Raw genomic sequence first — 26,085 nt, forward strand, 5'->3', positions numbered from 1 at the left:
TAGGAATAAAAGTTAGAATTCCATCTCTTTAATGATTCCATTGGTGGAATAGATCAAATAGATCCCAGAGCTTTCAAGTGATGATTGCAAACAGGAATATAAGAGCTTTGTTTTTCTCAGAAAATTAAGCAGATAAGACTTATAACGTAGGGTGTAGATATTAGAAGAGTTCATTTGTACATAATTATTTAATAATGGCTACATATTAACTACATACTTTTAAAAAAGATCAACATTTTTCCATGTAAAAAGTTACACTTTTATTTCTGATTCGACTGTATGAAAATGGGTTCTTAGCAAATTTATGAGAATTTAGAAGGAAAATGCTGTAAATGCTGTATCATGGTTTTCTTCCTTTTTTCATGCAACAAGCTTCTTAAGAATATTTAAATGTAATGTATTATATATTATGCATGGTCATGTAGTTCAAAGGCTTACAACTCTCTTTTTCCTAGAAGGAAATTGACTTAGAACTGTTTCTGGATACAGCATCCAAAGGGCAGAAAGTCAAATTCTGGATACCTCATGAAAATGAAAGAAGGGAGAGAGGAATTAATGAAATGACGTTTAATGGAATGGGAGAGAACAGAGTGGTAGTGAGGCCTGTGCTGTTCAACATGCTCATAAATGGTCTGGAAAAGTTGACAAATAACTGACAGTTAAGTGACAATGCTAGGTTGTCATGGATAGTAAAGATGAGGGAGAAAAAAAAATAACAACTTTTCATAGCTGATAAAGGGCTTTCAGCTAATTATTATAATTTAGGAAAGAGAACTTGTAATAGGTATTTTTTTAAATATGTCATCTTTGTGGTCAGTAGTGGTCAGAAACGTAAATCAAGTGTTAGGAATTATTGAGAAAGGAAGAGGAAAAACAATATAATTATGAAGAACAAGGATGGTTAAGGGTATGGAATGGCTTTCATATAAAAATTGTATGAAAGATGGTATGCTACAGAGGTCTATTAAAATTGAAGAAGGTGAATAGGGAATGACTGTATGTTCTTTTTTGATGCAAAAGGAGGGGGCATCAAATTAAATTATCAGGTGCTAGATTAAGAATGAATGTAAGCAGTACTAATTCATGCAATATGCAGCAATACTGTGAACTCTTTCCTGTAGGATATTGTGAAAGCTAAGAGTGTGCAAGAGTTCAGAACTCAAGTAGTTAAATTAATAACCATTGGTTGACTTTTCTTCCATGAAATGCAGATTATGCCTTTGGCTCAGGAAATCTAAGCCACACATAACTGGAAACTGAGAAAATTACACGTAAATATCATTGTGCACTTGCATAGTCAGTTTTCACACTGACCAGCTATCTGTTTTTATTTGTTGTCAGAGAAAGGATATTTGGCTAGCTGGAACTCTGGTTTGATGCAGTTTGATGACTTATATTCTTATGTCAATAGCAAAGAATGCAAATTCTTATAAAATTGCATGTGTGGGGGGAAGTACAGGAGTTGGGCAGAGCTGGAAAAGGAGAAAATGTTCATAGATGAAGGAAGGCTGTAAATGTGATTGAATTTTCCTGAGCTGGTTAACTTTTAACAATACTTGACATAATTTTCACCCCAAAAAAATTGACTCACTGTGATCTTTCTTGCATAATTATTTACACACATTTAAAATACTACTGAATTAGAAAGATAATCTGTATCTTCTTTGAGTTGGTCTAAGCAACCATGAATCTGGTCTTAAATGTCACTTATGGCAAGAATTGTGAAGATTTTTCCTAAGGGGCAAAGTGTGCCTATTCATCTTTGTGTCAGCACTGTTCTATATTGTCCTTTCTTTTCATTGGATGTCATTTCTTTTGTGACTTTTTTTTCCTTAAAAAATTCATAAAATTACTTCCTTTAATGGCAATCCTGTTACACAGACATACTTATGGAAATAATTTTTAAGCAGAAAAAATATTGCAGAAAGCCAGTTGTTTTGAAAAATTATTTTTAACTTTGTTCTTTTTTTAATACTCAAGGTGAGTGAAGCAGGTGTTCATAGACCCCATGTTGGTGGAATTCATGGACGCAGTAACGATGGAGCTTATTCACTTGTACTAGCTGGAGGATTTGAAGATGAAGTGGTATGTCATTTAGTCAAATCACTAATATGTTATTTTAAAGTTTATAAAGATGAAAAGTGGTGTCTGTTGCTGATCCTAAAATTGGTACTTACAAAAATGTGAGTATGCAGAAATTACTACTACTCAATATCTAATTTGCTATGTGTTACTATTTTTAGAATAAATTTCAAAATAAATTTTTCTTAAAGAATATCCTTAGTCTCATATTACAGTAAATTTTAGAATGTTTATGGAAGTCAAGTTTCAATGTGCTTATATAGTCTGAATTTATTATCATTTAAAAACTTATGTTTTACAAGTCACAGAATAACAGAATCACTGAGGTTGGAAGGGACCTCTTGAGAGGGTCTAGTCCAACATCCCTGCTCAAGCAGAGCAGGACTGTGTCCAGTCAGCTTTTGAATATATCTATGTAATGAAACTCCATAGTCTCTCTGGGCAGCCTGTTCCAGTTTTCAACCACCGTCACAGTGAAAGGTGTTTCCTTATGTTCAGATGGAACCTCCTGTGTTTCAGCTTGTGCCCATTGCCTCTTGTCCTGTCACTGGGCACCACTGAAAAGAGCCTGGCTCATCCTCTCTGCACCCTCCCTTCAGATATTTGCACACATTGATGAGATCCCCCCCTGAGCCTTCTCTTCCCTAGGCTAAACAGTCCCAGCTCTTTCAGCCTTTCCTCATATGTGAGGTGCTCCAGTCCCTTAATCATCTTAGTGGCCCTTTCTTGGACTCCCTCCAGTTATGTCTCTCGTACTCGGGAGCCCGGAACTGGACACAGGGCTCCAGGTGTAGCCTCACCATTGCTGAGTAGAGGGGAAGGATCACCTCCCTCCATCTGCTAGCAACACTATGCAGCCCAGGATATTGTTAGCCTTTCTTGCGGCAAGGGCACGTTGCTGGCTCATGTTCAACTTGGTGTATACCAGGACCCCCAGGGCCTTTCCTGCCAAGCTGCTTTCCAGCTGGTGGGCCCCCAGTGTGTACTGGTGCCTGGGGTTATTTTTCTCCAGGTGCAAGACTTGACATTTCCTTTTGTTGAACTGCATGAGCTACCTCTCATCCCATTTCTCAAGTCTGTTGAGAACCCTCTGAATGGCAGCACAACCCTCCGATATATCAAGTGATGTACAAGTGATATACTTCAAGTTCTGCCCTGGTTATTGCTTTTACTGTTGTCAAGTTAAAAAAGATAGATGCCTCCTCTTTTGGAGTCATTATACCTCTAAAGTTACATTTTAATTTTAGTGAGGTCAGGACAAAAAAATGCCCGTGACTCAGACATACAAGATAGACATAATGGAGCAAGTCCAGTGGAGGGTCACCAAGCTGATCAGGGGGTTGGAACACATGACAAACATGGAGAGAACTCAGTTTGTTCAGCTGTAAGAAGAGAAGGCTCACGAAGATCTTACTGCTGTCTTCAGCTACGTAATGGGAGCACGTAGAGAAAACAGAGCTAGACTCTTAGAGGTGCGCAGTGGAAGGATGAGAGACAATGGAGACAAGTTGGAACATGGGATATTCCAGTTAGGTATAAGAAAAAAACCCAATCCTCATACAAGTAATCAAACACTGGAACTAGGGCCCAAAGAAATTATGGGATCTCCATCCCTGGAGATATCCACACCTTGACTGGACAAAGCCCTGAGCAACTCACTCTAACTGGATCTGTTTTGAGTGAGGGTTGGACTTAGAGACCATGAGAGGTCCTTTCCAACCTAAATAATTTGATAACTCTATGAAATAAATACATTTTGGAGAACATTTTACTGTATATTTATAATCTCTTTCAAACTTTTTATACTTACTGCCAACATGTGACGTCTTTAATGCTCTCTGGTTCTGAATGAACAGTTTACCACTGGGGTAAGAGTAGTTTCAAAAATATATTGCAGGAAATAGAATTCACTGTTTGACTTGCAGATTTTGTCTTTTTTATGATTCACATTTGGAAGCTCATGATCCTGCAAACATAGACTTATGAGGGACTTTGCTCACCTGAGGGTTTGGAATGCTTGGTAATAGCAAGTTGCCTCAATACAAAATTTGGCCTCAAAATTGAAAAGGAATAAGGTTGTACTTTGCAAAACGAACATTAGACCAAATAAAATTTAGCTTCATATGTAAAATAGTCTAACATACATCAAAATTTTTATATGTCAATATCTCTCTTGTGAATGCTTATGCTAGGATTTTAGTGACAAGGCCTTGAATTACTTCCATTACCTGATTTAAAATGCATTAACAATAGTGCTTAGATTTAGTGTTGGTTTTGTTAAAACTGCAGATCTTCTGGTGGTCCTGTTGTTGATACTTAATAACTATAATGGGCATATTAGCTGAGAAATAACAAGAATTATTTTGTGAATTTGAAAGTAAGAATTTTTTTCAGAATGGATTAACATTTGTAACCCAGATATTAGTTACTTTGAGCTACTGTGAAAGATATGATCACAAACTGCACGGTTAAATGATTTTGAAGTACTTATTCATCAAATTAAGTGTCTGAAGATATTTTACTTTTTCCTTGAGTCGCAAAATTGATATCCTAGTTGTTGTCACTGGTTTTGAGTTGGGGTCAAAAACTATGTTTACTTCCTTTGTGTATAAATTTTGAGCTCCATACTTCTGTGGGATTGAGGTAGTGTTATTAAGATGTTAATTTTCATTCAGTGTTGTTCAGATTAACAAAGTTTGTTTCTTCACTAAGTGGCTTTTGCATATAGAATCATATGGTGCCTCTTAACATTGAGGTTTAGAATGTATTGGAGAATATTATCTGCTGTGATCACTCACATACTTTTGCAGAGGAGTCTGAGGGTATATAATATATAGATATATATTTTATAGGGTAGTTCTAGTGTCTCAAATGTGACTCCAAGCTAATATACTTGTTGTTTAGATTCTTTGTTTAATCCAGGTCAATCAAATCTAGTGCTTAGAATGTGGCATTAATACATGGCTTTATGAAACAGTCCACTGTCCATTTTGGATAGCCTGTATCCACATCAATCTTGTGCTTGGGTAATCAGTTCCAAGGTGACAGTATAGTTGTGTTCTACTTCCTTGAAATTGTACAGTTACAGCATTAATAATATTTAGATCTCTAGATTTGTCTGGAGCTTATGATGAAGATCCAGAACCTCTGAACCATTGTTTAATATTTATTCCTTAATGAAAATGCTAGATCGGTTCTACCAGTGCCAAAGATGCATTGCCAAGACTGATTAATTGCTCACTGAAATGATTTTAGATACAAATGAAGTAGCAATAAGAGCTTCAGATTTGAGTCAACACTTGTTATATCCAAAGGTCTGGGTAAACTGCTAGTCAAAATGGTATGTATGATCTGTATCTATGCTAGCTAGCTACCTACATCATCTGGATCCAGTGTGAGAACTGTTACTGATGTGCTAGGTACAAATGCTGTATCACATATAAATGTCTTGAAATATGCCCTGCTAACTCTGTTGCTAAGGGCGCAGGTCCTTTGAGATGTTCTAATTTCTGTTTATATTGCTGCGGATCCAATATCAGAAACTCATTACAGTCATTCCATTGAGACTCTGTCTAGTGTGTCATCTGAACTGATTATGGAGCTGAAAACCTGACACTTGCTATCCATTTTTATAGATGATGTCATGGTTCCAACATCTCTTAATTGCCATGCTGATTTGGCACCTATTAGTTTGGAACTAGTGTTCCAGTATGAGACATTTTGAGTGATCTCTCTACTATGGGAATAGCTAGCAAGCATCTTCCCATTCATTCAGATTTGTTATCTGCTTCCTCTTCCCACCTATGATATTAAGGGCATATTTGACATTATTTTGTTATATGGTATTTTTAAAATTCATACTTTCTTGTTACTAGTATTTCAGATTCTTAGGCATACTATTGTTTTCTGTTCTGCAATAGCCTCCTCTCCACCTTCCTTTACATATTGTTCCATATTGTTGTTACCTTTCAGTTTATACAAAATGCTAATACAAAAAAATTATCTTTCTTGTATAATTTTGTGAAATGTCTCCCTGTCTCCTGATCTTCAAATCCCTCAGTGTCTCGTCTGTACTTGCATTGTGTTGAAGGTTACTTTCACAGTCTGAAAAACCCAATTTTATTCTTTCAAACAAGAGTCCTATATTTAAACATTGTCTTGGATTTAATAGCTTCTTTTTTTTTAAAAAAAAAAGGCTTTTATTTTGGTTTTGTGATACTAAAGAAAATCTTAACCTTTAATCATATAATATTTTCTATCTTGACAGATACAGGTTTTCGTGTATATATGAGACTAAACAAGCCATAGGATCATGGTCATAGAATCACAGAATGGTTGAGGTTGAAAGGGACCTCTGGAGGTCATCTGGTCCAACCTCCCTGCTCAAGCAGGGTGACCTAGAGCTGGCTGACCAGGACCATGTCCAGATGGCTTTTGAATATGTCCAAAAGAGAGGTTTCACAACCTCCCTGGACAACCTGTTGCAGTGCTCAGTCACCCCCACGGTAAAAAAGTTTTTCTGTATGTTCGGAAGAAATGTCCTGTGTTTCCATTTGTGCCCATTGCCTCTGGTCCTGTCACTGGGCATCACTGAAGAGAGCCTGGTTTCGTCTTCTTTGCACCCTCCCTTCAGGTATTTATATACATTGATAAGATCCTGCCTGAGCCTTCTCTAGGCTGAACAATCCCAGCTCTCTCAGCCTTTCTTCATAGGAGAGATGCTCCAGTCCCTTCATAATAGAGAGAATAGCATAGATAATCTTATGTCTCTTTAGATGCTGGCAACCCCAAGCAGTGTAGCATCGAATGGACCTCCCATACACGTGTAGCACGCCATACAGACACTGTCCGTAGCAGAGATTCTCCCATTTTGGTCATTCAAGCTATTATAGGATTTTCTTATGAGGAAACAGCTCCATGATTTTTACTGTTAAAACAAAAACTGTTCTCATGAGAGCTTCTTGCTGCACTGTTAGGTGAAGGCAAGGCCACGCAGGTGGCGTAATCACCAGTACCGAGTGGGAGCTGCCCGCAGGCTCCTCTGTTACAATGAAGCTGCCTGAGTTGATCCTGCGGCCAAGGGATTTGTGCAGCACAACACAGGCCTGAAGGCCATTGCTGTACATGCAGCACAGCACAGCACAGCACAGGGCTGGGCCTACTCAGATTAACTGTTATGTGGATCACTAACTCCTAGATGTTCCAGTCACGTTCACTACACCTTCTTTGACCCAAGGACACATTTCTGGCTCATGTTCAACTTGGTGTTCACCAGGACCCCCAGGTCCTTTTCTGCAAAGCTGCTTTCCAGCTGGGCAGTCCCCAGCATATACTGGTACATAAGGTTTTTCCTCCCCACATGCAGGACTTTGCACTTCCCTTTGCTGTCCTCTCAGCCCATTTCTCCAGTCTTCAAGGTCCATCTGGAAGGCAGCACAACCCTCTGGAGTATCAGCCACTCTTCCCAGTTCATTATCCAGATCATTAATGAAGATGTTAAAGATGTTGAAATCTGAGCATACTACAGAAGATAAATATTAAATGCAAAAAAAATAGATTTGCCACCATCTTCAGGTAGCCTAAATTTACATGAGTTGTAGTAGCTAATATCCTCATGAAGTGCTGCATGACTTCAGAGTTGAGCCTAGCCTATAGGAACACTATGCTCAAGGACATTGGTGGAATTTAAAGTCTTACTTTTTGATTCTTCGCTACTTGTTTGTTAGATTCAAAACCAGGTATACAACACTGCAACAGAGAAACGTGATTTAATGTAATCTTATTTTGTGTCTGTCATTGTTTGAGGCTGAGTAGCTTGTTGAGGCACTCCTATGAAAAATGTACCCACAGCTCTAATATCTCCAAGGTTAGTGCTTCTACTGAGATAATATAAAATTTACGCAGAGCAGAAGCTCATTTGATCTAAAACATGATGTACTTTACAAATTTTATGGAAACAACATAAGGAAAGAGGGAGAAAGTCATAAAACGTTAAGAGAAGAGAGAATACCAAAAAGTCTTGTTAGCTGCTGACAGAAAGTTTTGGTGCAGGGAAGCAAAATCAAGCTTTGGAAAGCAGAAGCAAAATAGGATAAAATGACCTCTTTTAAGGTAGGAAAAACTGGGGGAAAGGTAAGAGGAAGGAAGAAAGGAAAGATAAGAATGTGTTCTAGCAGCATTTTTTTCTGGACAATTACATTGTTTCTAAAGAGGGATTTGAGGCCTCTCATAAACAGTTGGAATGCAGATACCACTAACAAATTCCCTTTGCTGATTGTCACCTTTTTCAGTCTTTTCTTTGTCTGTCCAGTCCAGAATTTATGGCAGTATCAGTATCTTGAGCTCTGCCCTAAGATCCTGTTGAAATTTAAGAAGCCTTCAACCCTCACCTCTCACATACAGGCTGTCAGTTGAACATTGCAAAAGTTGATAGAAAGATCCTGAATTGTCCGTAGGTAGGATCATAACTTAAAGTTATTGAGGAATCATGGTTTAATGAGTCGCTACCCATCAGGAGATCCTCAGTAGTTGGCTGTGTGTATATTCCTGGCATATTCCAATGTAAAATGCATTATCTCCTGTGGGAGTAGGTTCTGTACATCTTTCATTCTTCTCTCCTACTCTGCCAGCATCACTCTCGTGTGCCAGAAGCTGTATTTATGCCCATACTTACCTTACTCTAATGACTGTGTGGCCCCATTTCTTGCCAGTCTACACTTCCTTTCTCCATGCTAGCAATTCCATATTCTTCCACTTTCTCTCTCCCTACTCTAGGGATTGCTAGTTGTGTATCGTATTTCACCTTACATCAGAGGTTCAATGTCCTTTCCATTTCCCCCCTTCCTCCAAATAAGCACCCCTGTTCTTCTTTAATATGATGAGGGCTCTATTTAAGTTGCTTATCAGTCCTGTTTTCTTCCTATTCCAGCAACTATTATTTTTTATCTGATATTTTGGCAAGGAAAGTTCTTTTGAGAAGATGAGCAGAAATGAGGTAAGGGGTACTGTTATACTGAAAAGTGCTAAGAGATGCCATCCTCTGGTAATTTGATCTGTAACAACCATCATACAATCACAGAATCATTTAGGTTGGAAAGGACCCTTAAGATCATCGAGTCCAACCGTTAACCTAACACTACCAAGTCCACCACTAAACCATGTCCCTAAGCACCACGTCTACACGTCTTTTAAATACCTCCAGGGATGGTGACCCAACCGCTTCCCTGGGCAGCCTGTTCCAGTGCTTGACAACCCTTTCGGTGAAGACATTTTTCCTAATATCCAATCTAAACCTCCCCTGGCGCAACTTGAGGCCATTTCCTCTCGTTACTTGGCAAAAGAGACTGGCACCCATCTCATTACAACGTCCTTTCAGGTCGTTGTAGAGCCCAATAAGGTCTCCCCTCAGCCTCCTTTTCTCCAGTTCCCTCAGCCGCTCCTCATAAGACTTGTGCTCTAGACCCTTCACCAGCTTCGTTCACCTTCTTTGGACACGCTCCAGCACCTCAGTGTCTTTCTTGTAGTGAGGGGCCCAAAACTGAACACAGTATTCAAGGTGCGGCCTCACCAGCACCAAGTACAGGGGGACGATCCCTGCCCTAGTCCTGCTGGCCACACTATTTCTGATACAAGCCAGGATGGCATTGGCCTTCTTGGCCACCTAGGCTCACTGCTGGCTCATATTCAGCCGGCTGTCGACCAACACCCCCAGGTCCTTTTCCCGCCGGGCAGCTTTCCAGTCACTCTTCTCCAAGCCTGTAGCGTTGCATGGGGTTGTTGTGACCCAGGTGCAGGACCCGGCACTGAGCCTTCTTGCACCTCATACAATTGGCCTCGGACCATCGATCCAGCCTGTCCAGATCCCTCTGTAGAGCCTTCCTGCCCTCAAGCAGATCAACGCTCCCACCCAACTTGGTGTCGTCTGCAAACTTACTGAGGGTGCACTTGATGCCCTCATCCAGATCATTGATAAAGGTATTAATCAGAACTGGCCCCAAAACCGAGCCCTGGGGGACACCACTTGTGACCGGCCGCCAACCGGATTTAACTCCATTCACCACAACTCTTTGGGCCCGGCCATCCAGCCAGTTTTTTTATCCAGTGAACAGTGCACCTGTCCAAGCCATGAGCAGCCAGTTTCTCCAGGAGAATGCTGGGGGAAACGGTGACAAAGGCTTTACTAAAGTCCAGGTAAACAACACCCACAGCCTTTCCCTCATCCACTAAGCTGATCATCTTGTCACAGAAGGAGATCAGGCTAGTCAAGGAGGACCTGCCTTTCACAAACCCATGCTGACTGGGCCTGATCACCTGGTTGCCCTGTACGTGCCTTGCGATGGCACTCAAGATGAGCAGCTCCATAACCTTCCCCAGCACCGAGGTCAGGCTGACAGGCCTGTAGTTCGCCGATCCTCCTTCCGGCCCTTCTTGTAGATGGGCGTCACATTTACAAACCTCCAGTCAGCTGGGACCCTGCCGGTTAGCCAGGACTGCTGATAAATGATGGAAAGTGGCTTGGTGAGCACTTGCGCCAGCTCCTTCGGTACCTTTGGGTGGATCCCATATGGCCCCATAGACTTGTGTATGTCTAAGTGGTGTAGCAGGTTGCTAACCATTTCCCCTTGGATTATGGGGGCTTCATTCTGCTCCCCATCTCTGTCTTCCAGCTCAGGGGGCTGGGTACCCCGAGAACAACTGGTCTTACTATTAAAGACTGAGGCAAAGAAGGCATCGAGCGCCTCAGCCTTTTCCTCATCCTTTGTCACTACGTTTCCCCCTGCATCCAATAAAGGATGGTGATTCTCCTTAGCTCTCCTTTTGTTGTCAATGTATTTCTAGAAACATTTGTTACTGTCTTTTACCACAGTGGCCAAATTAAGTTCTATTTGGGCTTTGGCCCTTCTAATTTTCTCCCTGCATAACCTCACAACATCTCTGTAGTCCTCCTGAGTTGCCTGCCCCTTCTTCCAAAGGTCATAAACTCCCTTTTTTTTTCCTGAGTTCCAGCCAAAGCTGTCTGTTCTTCCAGGACGGTGTTCTTCCCCACCGGCTTGTCTTTTGGCACATAGGGATGTCCTGCTCCTGCTCCTTTAAGATTTCCTTCTTGAAGAATGTCCAGCCTTCCTGGACTCCTTTGCCCTTCAGGACTGCCTCCCAAGGGACTCTGTCAACCAGGCCCCTAAACAGGACAAAGTCTGCCCTCTGGAAGTCCAAGTGACAGTTCTGCTAACCACCCTCCTTACTTCTCCAAGAATCATATCATTTATCATTTCATGATCGCTGTGCCCAAGACAGCCTCCAACCATCACATCACCCACAAGTCCTTCTCTGTTCACAAACAACAGGTCCAGCGGGGCACCTTCCCTAGTTGGATCACTCACCAGCTGTGTCAGGAAGTTATCTTCCACACACTCCAGGAACCTCCTAGACTGTTTCCTCTCCGCTTTATTGTATTTCCAGCAGATATCTGGTAAGTTGAAGTCCCCCACGAGAACAAGGGCTAGCGATCGTGAGACTTCTCCCAGATGCTTATAGAATATTTCATCTGCCTCTTCATCCTGGTTGGGTGGTCTATAACAGACTCCCACCATATCTGCCTTGTTGGCCTTTCCCCTGATTCTTACCCATAAACATTTGACCCTTTCATCACCATCGTCAAGCTCTAAACAGTCAAAACACTCCCTAACATACAAGGCTACCCCGCCGCCTCTCCTTCCTTGCCTATCCCTTCTGAAGAGTTTATAATCATCCATTGCAGCACTCCAATTGTGTGAATCATCCTGCCATGTTTCCGTGATTGAAATTACATCATAGTTTTCCAGCTGCACAATGGCTTCCAACTCCTCCTGTTTGTTGCCCATGCTGTGTGCATTGGTGTAGATGCACTTCAGTTGAGCTATTGATCCTGGCACCTTTTTTTGGGGAGAAGCCCTAATTTGTACGTGACTGTTCTCAGGCGCTTCTGTGGTTTCTAGCGCATCAACAACACTTGCATCTTTGCTGCTGCGTGGATCTCCATCCCCTACCCCCCATTGAGATGGCCACGGTGCAAGTGCTTAAAGCTGTAATTCTGCTAAAAAGATAGCATTCCATTTGTTCCTCGCTTTCTTTCTCCTGGATTTCCAGTTTGTCCCAAATCTATAGCATTTTGCCCATTCACGTGTAGAACACTGAAGGGGTATAGGACAAGTAAGTATGTATGCCCAGGCCTTACATCTATCTTATCTCTTTATTAAGCCCAATGGCTAAAATATAGCTTTGACTAAAGAATATCTTCCAGAGTCATCTAATTTTACTTTGGAGGCCTCAGAAGTTTGAGAATTCCCTGTTTCCTATGGAAATTGATTATAGTGGTTAATTATAAATATATTTAAATATGTGCCTTTCACTTGGATTTGTTTGACTTAAGCCTCTATCCATTCCTTCTTGATTTATGTTTGTCTGTTAGATAAAAAATATTTTTGTATTCAGTATTCATGAAGGTACCTTCATGAAAGTACTTGTACATAATCCTTTTTGCTAAACTAAACAGACTATACCCTTTGTCTCTTCTGAGTTTCTCTAGTCTTGTTCATTTCTTTGCTTTTTTCCCCTCCAGGTTTTTTAATATCCTTTTAAATATGCTATTCCAGTACTTGTTTCAACAATGCTGTAAAAGAGATAAAAATGCCTCCCAGTTTCTGATTACTATAATTTCCTTAAATATTCTATTTTGAGTATTTTGTCCAACCCAAATTTTTTACCTTCTAGTGTTTTCTTTTTGTGTATCTAAATAAAAATGAAAGATAAATACTCTAGTAGCTCTGTTGCTGAATTTATTAAGATTTTTCTGCACAGTTTAAAGTAAATAGCATTTCTGTAATTACTTTATGGCCCTGTACAACCAACATTTCTCTGTCATGACACTTGTCTTGTTGTTATTGCCAGTCAAAAAATAGCTGTAATAACCTTGCAGTGGGTTGGTATTGGTTCCATGCTGATGTCAAACATTTAATAGTGGTTAGAAATTGACTGTATTTTCCTACCGCATACCAGTATTTTTAGGTTTTTTGCTCTGAAACTTCATATGAAAATTACTAATTTGCTAAGTATTCATTTTATATCAGTGCTTCATGCTTTGTAAAAGATTTGCATTTTAAAGAGAGACATTATTATAAATATATTTGTGACTTTTCTAAAATACTTGGATTTGTTATGAGTATTGTGAATTTGTGACAGGTTAAAGAAAAAATAATAATAGTGGCTTCACTTAAGCGCTATGTATATTTTCATTATTTTTAAAGTTTGTTTTAAAGGAACGTTTAATCAACCTTCATTCAGTTTCACATAATTCATCATTGGTAAATATAGATTACTAGAGTTATGTCAGTTCATAAAATTTGCATCTGAACGAGCCTTCTAAGCTCTTAGAAGTTCAGAACAACTGAAATTGAGGTGGGGGTGACCTCCACAAATGCAAAAAAAACCCAAAACCTTATACACCTCCTTTTTCTTTGGGGTTTTTGTCCTGATTTTTTTTTACTTGATAATAAATGAGCATAGTGTTATTGAAGTAAAGTCCTTGTCTTGTACTTAAGTACAAAGTGCTTTGCCGTATTGGTGCTCAGTCCCATGAATAAGCAGAAGTGAGGCCCCTGAGTGATGTATTACGTATTTTCCAAATGGGATTTTCTTGTAAGCTGTGAAGTTAGAGAATGAGTAAACACTAGCTAGACTGCATTCCCTCTATCAGAAATATTTGTGTGCCTAAAAGTAATGCTTGAGGAGTTCAAAGAATTTTTTAAGGCAGGTGTATTTTTTTATAAACACTTTCTGATTAATATGTTGCATCTGAACCAGTAGCTTTTTGCTGTCATGGTTACTCTGAAAGGAAAACGATGTTAAAACTGAGCACGTGCTTTTCTTTGCCTCAGGCAATTGTTCTTGTTTGAGCAAATAGAACCAATGAAGGAGCAGGTTTTCAGTTCAGATGCTTTAATACGGAATGCTAAAATGGAGGATAATCTTCTTACACAGGACCGAGGAGATGAGTTCACTTATACTGGGAGTGGAGGTAGAGATCTTTCTGGAAACAAAAGAATTGGAGAACATTCATTTGATCAAACATTAACACACATGAACAGGTAAGTTTTTAAGACTAATTTTAAAAAAATTTCCAGACCCAAAGAGTTGAGTTTTATTCCTTTAATTTAAAAATGATTTTTTGCAAAATTTGTTCCCTCTTATATATCTTCTGCTACTGTAAACAGTGGCACCTCCTGCTGTTTAGAGGCATTTTGTCAAACATGGTGTTATGTTGATTTAAAGAATTATTTGTAACTGATGAAAATATATTGCTGTATTACAGGTTCAGCTGGCAGCTATGTACCTAGCTGAAATTGTCCAACACTTCTTATGAGAAGGCTTGGTTTTCAGTTGATTAGAAGTTTGTCAAACTTAAACCTCTTAAGCTGAAATTTTCTGTGCTGGGTGTTTGCCTCAGATTGTTCTTATAAAGTTTCATCTTAAATGGTTTAACAATTTATGAAAGATAGGTATGAAGAATGTTCATTTGCCCATACTAAATGAAATCTTAGATATTTTTCATAGCCTTTAGTGCCTTCATACTTTATATGAAGAACAAGGAATTAGTATTGCTTTGCCTTTGGGTTGTGTGTTTTGATGTCCCTGATAAAAGTTGTCCAAATTTTTGCCAAACTGTAGGCAAAAACAATTGACTGAAGAAAAAAAAGGTTTGAAAAAAATAAATTAGACATTTGCTTAAAGTATATTTATGTTCTGTAAATAGCTACTGTCGTGGTTTGAACTTGGCCGGTAGCCAATCACCACGCAGCCAGTCGTTTACTCCCCCCCCCGGTGAAATAGGGGAGGGGCAAAAAAAAAAAAAAAGAAATTCGTAGGTTGAATAAAAAAAAATTAGTAATAGTAACAAAACAACAGTAATGATAGTAAGTCCAAAGGGGTAATATACAGTAGTTGCTCACCGACCGGCGACCGGTACGCAGCCCGCCCCCAGCAGCGATCCCGACCGCACCAGAAATCCCACCACCGACCGACCGGGAAACCAAAACTGAGAGAGCACGCATCCCCTTATATACTGAGCATGATGTCACATGATATGGAATACTCCAATGACCGATCTGGGCCCGGCCCTCTTAGCTGTGCTCCCTCTCAGCCCAAGGAAAGTTAACTCTATCCTGGCCGAAACCAGGACAGCTGCCTAAACTCTAGGAATTCTCAATACCTTTCCATTTCTAAATGTATACCATCTGCATGAAGCAACTAACCATGCAGTGGCTATGGGGTACTAAGGTTGACTGGCACTTTCTCTACCAGATCTGACATGTGCTGTGCTTCTGTCAAGCACCAAAACTGAGTGGGGAGGCATTCTTTCAGGCTCTGTGCTGGTCCTCAGAGGAGAAAGAAGAAAAGCCTGACTGGGATACTGACAGAGGAGAAGGAGGACATAGATGTAACAGAAACAAGAGCATGGAAAGAAGAGAGACAAAAGATAGATTTGGGCAGCAGGTTTATAATGGCTTTTAATCATTAAAGCAAAGTTTTTATTGGAACCTGGAATAAAACCTAGGCTCCTTAATCTTGCCGTTCCTCTGCTCTCAGCAAATGGTTGTGAAAGCCATTGGCAAAGTGTGTAGCTGGTTGCTTTGTAGTAGTTGAGGAGCATGGAGTGTAACGTGGTGCTACCAGTTATCCATTTTGACTGGCTGGTGGTAGTCTTTGCTTTGGGTCTAATTTTCTTAACCCTTGTGATGGTTGAAGGAGGACAGCATGATTGCATGCAATAGAATCAGAATTGGTTTTTTGTTTGTCCAGAATGTTTTCTTATTTTGTCCGTACAAAAGAAATACTTTAAAAAACTGCATTACTTCACCTTTCCTTAGTTTTCCGTATATTGCAGGCTGTAGATTTTGCCATATTTTACTGAGCGCCACTGTTTCTTTTGTAGTCCATGGTTGAGTTTGAACCTGATTCCAGAGACTTTTGTTCATCCACACTCAAATTAATGTATGGCTATAAAAATATTTTACGTTCGAACTGTTTAATCAGGGAGGGATTCGTACTGTCTTACTCCAAGTGTCTAGAATAGGACACCTATATGAATAGTGGATAAATGTGAGTGCTTCAGGAGAGACTCAGAGCAAGCTGGAGCCTACTTCTGCTCATCAACTGTATGGAGATACAAATAGCTAATTTTAGACAATACTGTTGCTTAATGTTCCTCTACATTATTATAATGTTCCTACCTGGACTTGTGCAAAGGATTTGACGCTGTCCCGCATGACATCCTTGTCTCTAAATTGGAGACACATGGATTTGACGGATGGACCACTTGGTGGATAAGGAATTGGCTGGATGGTCGCACTCAAAGAGTTGTGGTCAATGGCTTGATGTCCAAGAGGAGAGCAGTGACAAGTGGTGTTCCTCAGGGGGCGGTGTTGGGACTGGTGCTGTTTAACAACTTTGTTGGCAACATGGACAGTGGGACTGAGTGCACCCTCAGCAAGTTTGCCGACGACACCAAGCTGTGTGGTACAGTCGACACGCTGGAGGGAAGGGATGTGCCATCCAGAGGGACCTGAACAGGCTGGAGAGGTGGGCCCGTGCAAACCTCATGAAGTTCAACAAGGCCAAGTGCAAGGGCCTGCACATGGGTCGAGGCAATCCCAAGCACAAATACAGGCTGGGTGATGAGTGGATTGAGAGCAGCCCTGCGGAGAAGGACTTGGGGGTATTAGTGGATGGAAAACTGACTATGAGCCAGCAATGTGCGCTCGCAACCCAGAAAGCCAACCGTGTCCTGGGCTGCATCAAGAGCAGTGTGGCCAGCAGGTCGAGGGAGGGGATTCTCCCCCTCCACTCCACTCTCCTGAGACCCCACCTGCAGTGCTGTGTCCAGCTCTGGGGCCCCCAGCGCAAGAAGGACATGGATCTGCTCGAGCAGGTCCAGAGGAGGGCCACGAAGATGATCAGGGGGCTGGAGCACCTCCCTTATTGAGGACAGGCTGAGAGAGTTGGGGTTGTTCAGCCTAGAGAAGAGAAGGCTCCGGGGACACCTTATAGCGGCCTCCCAGTACTTAAAGGGGGCTACAGGAAAGATGGGGAGGGACTCTTTATCGGGGAGTGTAGTGATAGGATAAGGGGTAATGGTTTTAAACTGAAAGAGGGTAGATTTAGATTAGATATAAGGAAGAAATTCTTTACTGTGAGGGTGGTGAGACACTGGAACAGGTTGCCCAGAGAAGCTGTGGATGCCTCTTCCCTGGAAGTGTTCAAGGCCAGGTTGGATGGGGCTTTGAGCAACCTGGTCTAGTGGAAGGTGTCCCTGCCCATGGCAGGGGGGGTTGGAACTAGATGATCTTTGAGGTCCCTTCCAACCCAAACCGTTCTATGATTCTATGATTCCTCTAAGAAATGCCAGCTCTCTCCATGAGATTTATTCCTCTGTGTTCCTTTTGGAAGGATAAAGGTTTATCCATAAAGATTTTCACTTCCTGCCAAAACCAATACTTTTCCCCCCTCATGCATATGAATTCTTATTCTCATCCATTCTTAAAGCTAACATGTGATGTGGGAGATGCTGCAACTAAACAAGGAAGAACATTTTCGTGGTGTTTACTGATATTTAGTCTTTTCTGAATCTTTGATGATCATACTCTTCTAGATCAAATACATAGAAAAGAAGAACATTATGGTTTGCTTGTCTCTGAATTAGTTCATGGCATTTAACTCCTAAACTTAGGCAGCTAATGGACTAAGAAGAGTAATATTTGCTACTGATATATTTTTGGATAGTCACTATGTACTTTTTCTTAATGTCTATCAATTCATGCACACTTTAAAAGCATAAAAATATGCAGTGATGTGGAATAGTCAGAGAGATAATTTGCCATTGTTACAACTTTTTAAAATCCTTCCATGTTACTTGAGAAATAATTATTTTTAAAAAAGAAAAATTATTAAACCTGAAGGGATTGGTTTCTTCCATTTAACTATATTAGATGAGTTTTCATCGTGAACATTTGGAACTAATATATTGTATTCCTATTCTCAGACATGGTAGAGTTGATCTCAGTGCTTCCATCAGTATTGCAGTCTACTGAAGAATTCACTGCAAATTCTTCTTCTGCTTAGTAAACATAATTGGATAAGGCAAATGAATTTGATCTTGTCACACTGAATCTCAATAGTATGTTGTATGAAGCAATCTATTTTATGAAGATATTTAATGTGATTTTCAGGGCATTGGCCCTTAACTGTGATGCCCCATTGGATGATAAAAATGGAGCAGAGTCTAAGAATTGGAGAGCTGGTAAGCCAGTCCGAGTGGTGCGCAGTTCAAAAGGACGACGGATCAGCAAATATGCCCCAGAGGAAGGCAACAGATATGATGGCATTTACAAGGTATTATGATTTTTACTGTATATATAGCATTACATTTTTCTTAAGACATGTTTTTTAAGAGTCTTTTGTGTTACATCGCAAACTCTTCATTATTGCTTTTGAAAGAATAATTCTTTTGCTACCATGAGGACAGTTTGGCCTACCTTGTTCTGTAGTGAAATGAAATGGAAGTATTCCATTCCGTTCCAATTGTGGCATTGACAGATTGCATGGCAGTTCACGCAGATGTACATGTGGGAAGGGCTGCACGATCTGCCAGTTATCAGGCTGCTTCCTGTCCTGCTCACCCACAGGCTTAGGCTGCAGCCCAAATGGTCACCCCAGCTAGCTGGTGACTGTGCAAGCCTACCCAGCAGCTTATTAGGCAGCGCTTTGAGATTGTCGGAAGCATAGTGGTAGAGAACAGGCAAGGGCTGCGCAGACAGGAATCAGCTACCTAGCCAGGCTAGCCTGGGATGAGTGGAGGCAGACACCCAGACAGAGCTTCCTATCAGGGAAGCTGCTATCCAGGCGGAGGGCTGCAAAGACTGCACCTCACACTCCTGGGTGAAGGAGGGTACAAGCTCCACCTGTGCAAGGTGTGCTCTGGTGGGGGTCACTCAGGCAGTGGGTGGAGGGGCTACAGGAGGAAGTCAGCAGACTATGCTGTACTAGGGAGGGAGAACAAGAAATAGAGTATATTTGAGAATTTGCCAGAAGAAATACTAGGGCCCCGTGGCAACGACCTCTAAGGACTACCAAACAAAGCTTCAACAGCGAACAGACAGCACTTTGGAGAAGGAGGTGCTATGGTCTCTGGTGACTCGTGGCAACAGGATATCGCTTCCCTCCCATTTCCTCATAAGTACCAACCAGCAACAGATACGAAGTCTTGGCAGCAGACAAAACTAATGAGCAAGATTCAGAGAGAAACCGCACCAGCAGCACATACTAAAAGCTGCAAAAGGAAGTGGCGAGTGCCAGTAGTGGGTGACTCTGCCGAGGGGCACAGAGGCACACCCATCAGCTGGCCTGATATACAGTCAAGGGAATTTTGCTGTTTGCTTGCTTGCTTTGGGTGTGCTTGCTTGCTTGGCCAGGAGCCAAGATCTGGGATGTGAGGAATGCTCCCCAACCCTCTCCAAAGGCAAGAACCCTAAGTCCAGCCACCTCAAGTGCTCACCAATGCAAGTACCAATGCAAGTCCAGCCACTTCACGTGCATGTATACCAATGCAAGTAGTCTGGGCAACAGGAGAAACTGGAGCTTTGTGCCCAGTCTGAGAGTTATGATGTCATAGGAATCACAGAAATTTGGTGGGAAAACTCACACGACTGGAAGATCACAATGGATGGCTACAAGGTCTTTTGGAAAAATAGGAAGGGAAGAGAGGAGATGGAGTTGCACTTCATGTAAAAGAGAAAATTGAATGTATGGAGGTGAGCTATGGAGACCACAAAAGTTCTCTCAAATGCCTTTGGATCAAGATTGGAGGGATCATCACCAGGGGGGATCTTATGGTAGGTATCTGTTACCGACGTCCCAAGCAGGGTGACGAAACCTTACTTCAGCTGCTCAAGGAAGTCTCGGGCCAACAGAAACTGGACCTCATGGGTGACTTCAATTACCTGGACATTCGTTGGGAAAACAACACAGTGGTGCACAAGTTGTCCATCAGGTTCCTGGAATGCATTGAGGACTGCTTCCTGCTACAGACGCTGGACATGCCAACTAGGAACAGCGCATTGCTAGATTTACTGCTCGCAAACCGAGAGGACTTCCTTGACAACATAACTACCAATGGTAGGATACAGCAACCACAACACTGTGGAGTTTAAGATCCTGCTGAGCATGCTGAAGACCAGTAGTAGGACAAAGACCCTGGATTTTCAAAGAGCTAACTTCAATATGCTCAGAGCCCAGCTGCGAGGGATTCCATGGGAAGCATCCATGGAGGGCAAAGGAGCTTGTGAGTGTTGGAAGTTATTCAAGAACAGCCTCCTGGAAGCACAAGAACAGTCCATCCCTTACAAAGGGAAAGGAAGAAGGCAGAACAAGAGGCCACCCTGGCTTTAAAAAGAGCTTTTGGGTGTGCTTAAAGGCAAAAAAGAAGCATACCAGCTATGGAAAGGTAGCCAAATAGCCACTGAGGACGAACAAGAACCTTGCTAGGGCATGCAGAGATGCAGACAGGAAGGCTAAGGCTCAGCTAGAACTGAAATTGGCCAGAGATGTCAAGAACAACAAGAAAGGGTTCTTCAGGTACGTGAGCAGTAAGCAGAAGCACAGGGAAGACGTAGGCCCACTGCTAAACAGGGCAGGGAAACTAGTCACTAATACTGCTGACAAGGCAGAGGTTCTCAATACCTTCTTTGCCTCTGTCTTTACTGGTGTAGCTGGACCCCAGATCACAAGGTCAAGTAGCTATGACAACGCATGTGTCGACCCACCAGTAGTGGAGGAAGGGCTGTTCTGCGGCCTCTTGCAAGGTCTCAACCTGCATAAATCTATGGGCCTGGACAGAATCTACCCCAGGGTGTTAGGAGAAGTGGCTGACATTGTCGAAAGGCCACTGTCTATAACCTTGAAAAAGTCGTGGAGATGAGGGGATGTCCCTGACGACTGGAAGAGGGCAAATGTCATACCCATCTACAAGAAGGGCCCAAAAGAGGACCCAGAAAACTACAGGCCTATTACTCTTACTTCAATCCCTGAGAAAGTAATGGAATGAGTCCTCCTAGAAACTATCACAAACCAAATGAAGCAGGTGATTGGGAAAAGCCAACATGGATTTACCAAAGGCAAATGTTGCCAGACTAACTTGATCACCTTTTGCAACAAAATAACATCTTCTGTTGACATGGGGAGAGCAGTGGATGTTGTTTACCTGGACTTCAGCAAAGTGTTCGACACTGTTTCCCACAGCCTTCTCCTGGACAAACTGTCAAGATACAGACTGGATGGGTAGTCTGCAAGGTGGGTAGGAAATTGGCTAACAGGCTGCCCTCAGAGGGTGGTGATCAGTGGTTTTTATTCAGGATGGCAGCCTGTCACAAGTGGGGTCCCCCAGGGATCGATATTGGGCCCCATGCTGTTCAACACTGTGGTGAGTTGACCCTGGCTGGCCATCAGGTGCCCACTAAGCTGCTCTATCACTCCCCCTCCTCAGCGGGACAGGGGGAGAAAATAAGATGAAAAACTCATGGGTCGAGATAAAGGCAGTTCAATAAAGAAAAGAAAAAGCCATGCACGGAAGCAAAGGAAAACAAAAAGCTTATTCTCTACTTCCCATCAGCAGGCAGTGTCCGGCCACTTACTGGGAAGTAGGGCCTCAGTATGCATAGCGGATGCTTAGGAAGAGAAATGCCCTAATAACTCATGCCTCCTGCTCCTCCTCCTTTCTCTTAGCTTCTATTGCTGAGCACAATGCCATAGGGTCTGTTCGGGTCAGCTCTCCTGGCTATGTCCCCTCCCAACCTCTTGCCCACCCCCAGCCTACTGGCCTTTGGGGTCAGGGTGTGGGGAAGTGGTTGGAGAGACAGCCTTGATGCTGTGTGAGCACTGCTCAGCAGTAGCCAAAACACTGGTGGGTTATCAACACCTTTCTAGCTACCAATACAAAGCACAGCACTATGAGGGCTGCTATGGGGAAAGTGAACTCCATCCTAGCCAGACCCAATACAAACATCTTCATAAATGATCTGGATGATGGGACTGAAAGCACCCTCACCAAGTTTGCTGATGACAGTAAACTGGGTGGTGAGGTGAACACATCAGAAGGGAGAGCCATCTTACAGAGAGCCCTGGACAGGCTGGAAGAGTAGGCTAGCAAGAACAGTATGAAGTTTAACAAGGACATGTGCAAAATCCTGCACCTGGGTCAGAATAACAAAAGACCCCAGTACAGGCAAGGATCTGTGTGGCTGGGGAACAGCCTTGCTTAAAGGGACCTGGGGGTCCTGGTGGACAAGCCGAACATGAGCCAGCAGTGCACCGCTGCAGCAACAAAGGCAAATCAGATCCTGGGCTGCATCCATAGGGGCATTACTAGCATAGATAGAGACTTGATCATACCACTCAGCGCTTGTCAGGCCATACTCTCTTCACGAGGAGCCACATGGAAGAGACAAGGTGCAACAAATACGAGCTGCACCAGGAGAGGTTTCATCTTGATATAAGAAAGATTTTTTTTTTTTTACAGTGAGAACAATTTTGCCAGCAGGGACAGGGAAGTGATCTTGCCCCTGTACTGGGCACTGGTGAGGCCGCACCTCGACTACTGTGTTCAGTTTTGGGCCCCTCACTACAGAAAGGACATTGAATTACTCGAGTGTGTCCAGAGAAGGGCAACGAAGCTGGTGAAGGGTCTGGAGCACATGTCGTACGAGGAGCGGCTGAGGGAACTGGGGTTGTTTAGTCTGGAGAAGAGGAGGCTGAGGGGAGACCTCATCGCCCTCTACAGCTGCCTGAAAGGAGGCTGCAGAGAGATGAGGATGAGTCTCTTTAACGAAGTAACAAGCGATAGGACGAGAGGGAATGGCCTCAAGTTGTGCCAGGGAAGGTTTAGACTGGATATTAGGAAGCATTTCTTTACAGAACGGGTTGTTAGGCGTTGGAATGGGCTGCCCAGGGCAGTGGTGGAGTCCCTATCCCTGGAGGTGTTTAAGAGTCGCATTGACGTAGCACTTAGGGATATGGTGTAGTTGGGAACTATCAGCGTTAGGTTAATGGTTGGACTAGATGATCTTCAAGGTCTTTTCCAACCTAGACGATTCTGTGATTCTGTGAATCATTCACTGGAACAACCTCCCCAGGGATGTGGCAGAGTCCCCATTGCTGGAGGTTTTCAAGATGTAATTGGACAGGGTGCTAGATAATCACATTTAGGCTCCCTTTCCCACAAAAGGTTGGACCAGATGATCTTTCAACGTCTCTTCCAACCTGGGCTGTATTATTGTATTCAGAGCAGTGATAGTAGAACACAATCTATAATAGGATATATTAAGTTGAATATGTAAGCTATTTTTGTGTGTGCTCACTGAGTCGATTAATTTCCTCACTCCTTCCAGCTCCCCTTCTGGCTTTTCATACATTTAATGTCTTCTCAGTATCTGGAATAAAGATGTGCATCTTTTAAAGCAGTATTGTATTTATCAAAATACAAATATTTCCCAACTGAGAGAAAAGATACTTTAAAATAATAACATATCACTGAAATTTCCTCTCTTTGCCTTGAGCCAATAAAGTATGACTACCTGTATGTGTTTGGCTTGTGGTAAAATAATGACTACCTAGCAGAATATCTGTTGAACTTTTGTGTAGAATTTCTTAAATGAGATTTGAGGATCTACTGTGATAGCAAAAACATAAACCTGCTGTTATTTATCCTTAGGTGGTAAAATATTGGCCAGAAATTGGGAAATGTGGGTTCTTAGTTTGGCGCTATCTTCTGAGGAGAGATGATATTGAACCCGCACCTTGGACTTCAGAAGGGATGGAACGGTCAAAGAAACTGGGTCTGAGTGTACAGGTCAGAATCAGTGTTCACAAAGTTGCTCTGATATTCTGTTCAAGTAAATGGAGTCTTAAATTTTAAAACTAGGAATGTGAGTTAAATTTAAGCCTCATTTTTCATATACTGCAATGAGGCAGGGTCTAATATAAAAAATATTTTAGATCATCTGTAATTTGAAAAACTATGATATTGGCAAAGCAGAAAGAATTGTGGATGAAGCTTTCTGCCTTAACAGGAAATTACTCTGTATATATGGATCAGAAAATTATTACTTTTGTGATATTATGAGTTTTTGTGAAATTATGAGTTTTGTGATCCTTACGCTGGATAAGATTTATAAAAGTAACTCTTGTAATAGTTGAGTCTCTTCTTAGAATTTAAAAAAACATATATGCTTTTATGTATTTTTCTCTAATTGTAACCTATGATTGAGGAACTATTATAGATAACATATTTCAGGCAGGGACTTTGGCACTGTGAAATTTGCGGCAGATGGGAAGAATCAAAGTAGTATTTTTTTTCCTCAGCAAACCAATCATTTCCTTTGGATGGGTTGTTTTGCTACATGACATCATCTTCAACTTTAGCTTTCTGATTTGTGTAGTTGTAGATATGTAGAGTTGTAGATATGGATATAAGGTGCCTTTTAATAAAATCTATTCTAGATCGGATCCTTTGACTTAACTACAGTTTTCTAAAAATATATTCATTTAAAAGCTTTCCTGTTTATATAGGGTTTTAAAAAAATATTTTGATATTCTTTCAATATGTAGTCATAGGGGTTTACATTCTTTTAGAAAATAGACTTGTCAGTATCTGGGAATTCCCAGATGCCAGTGGATTTTGTTTTAAATCTGTTTTTCGGGGTTTCTTTAGTATCCAGAAGGTTATTTGGACGCCATGGCTAGTAAAGAGAAAAAGGATAATGTTAAGAAGCAAACTGTGAAGCGGGAGCCAACCAGCCAGAGTAACGGAAACCAGAAAAGGACAAGTGATGATGGTATTTCTTTTTACTTCTTAGTGTTAGAGCTCTGTCAAGTTATAAAAGTTATATATAAGCCAATAGTATGAAAACTACAAGGAAGTTGGAAGTGTTAAGTGCTCAGTAATAAAATGGGAAGCTGGGGATCTTATGGTGCTGTTCTATACTTGTAAGGTTTCTTTTTCTTAAACTTCACAGAAAAATGAACAATCTTCTATGTAGTTATGATCTATAGTTCAAAATAAAGCTGGGCAATTTGAATCAGAGCTTTATTGCATCATTACATAGATGTGATTCATGTTTTGGCTTTCTAGAAATAATTTTGTCTTCAATTTTTAATAGTTCGGACTACCACTGTTACTGTATCTTGTCATAATTTTAAACAGGTATAGAGGAGAGTAAAAATACATCCAAAGCCATGAGAATGGGAGATGGAGGGAAAGGAGAGGCTTTCCAACTGACCCAGCAACAGCAGTGGCTGATTAAAGAAGACTGTATGAACCAGAAATTGTGGGATGAAGTACTTGCTTCTCTTAAGGAAGGACCAGTATGCTTGCAGCTTGCTTAAATTATTCATTTTTAACCTTTCTTTATATAGAGTTAGGAGAAATGAGGCTTTGTTAAAACCTAATTCACTTGCTTAAAATTGCTGAATACATACTATCTGTTTTAGAAACAGTTGATGGGGCATGTAATTTCATTCACTTCAGGAGATAGAAGAAATACTGTCATATTGAGACTTAGATACCAAATGAAAATATTTTTAACTCAAGTTTAGCAGATTATTCCACTAATTATAGAACTTTAATTATAGAACCTTAAGTAAAAAAGAGGAAATACTTCCCTTCCCCAGCTGTCAAGAAAATAGCAAGGATAGTTCAAGTTTGAAGACGCTCGTGGATTTTTTTTTTATTAGTCTCTGATGGAATATCCTCCAAAATATTATGCCCTTGAACATTAATTATCTTTACCGATGTTCCAATTCATAGTTATTTTAGCTGTTTTTCAGAAGAAAAAGAAATCAAGATATTAGAATGGTAAAGGACACCATCAAGTCAGTGAAAGAACAAAACATTAGATGGAGAATGGATGCCTAAAAATGAGT

The 26,085-nt window shown here is 41.4% G+C and overlaps 1 protein-coding gene across 1 annotated transcript in view; it reads left to right on the forward strand.

The window, feature by feature from the left end:
* LOC141917603 (E3 ubiquitin-protein ligase UHRF2-like) overlaps positions 1-26,085 on the forward strand; it is a 76,495-nt gene that overhangs the window by 44,053 nt on the left and 6,357 nt on the right. The window contains exons 8-13 of the mRNA XM_074810943.1: positions 1,981-2,085; positions 14,098-14,204; positions 18,342-18,504; positions 23,876-24,013; positions 24,875-24,998; positions 25,367-25,527. Of these exons, the coding sequence (XP_074667044.1) occupies positions 1,981-2,085; positions 14,098-14,204; positions 18,342-18,504; positions 23,876-24,013; positions 24,875-24,998; positions 25,367-25,527 (798 nt within the window). The remainder of the gene's footprint in view (positions 1-1,980; positions 2,086-14,097; positions 14,205-18,341; positions 18,505-23,875; positions 24,014-24,874; positions 24,999-25,366; positions 25,528-26,085) is intronic.

This window comes from Strix aluco, chromosome W (genome assembly GCF_031877795.1).
Source record: "Strix aluco isolate bStrAlu1 chromosome W, bStrAlu1.hap1, whole genome shotgun sequence".
Taxonomy (NCBI): Eukaryota; Metazoa; Chordata; class Aves; order Strigiformes; family Strigidae; genus Strix; species Strix aluco.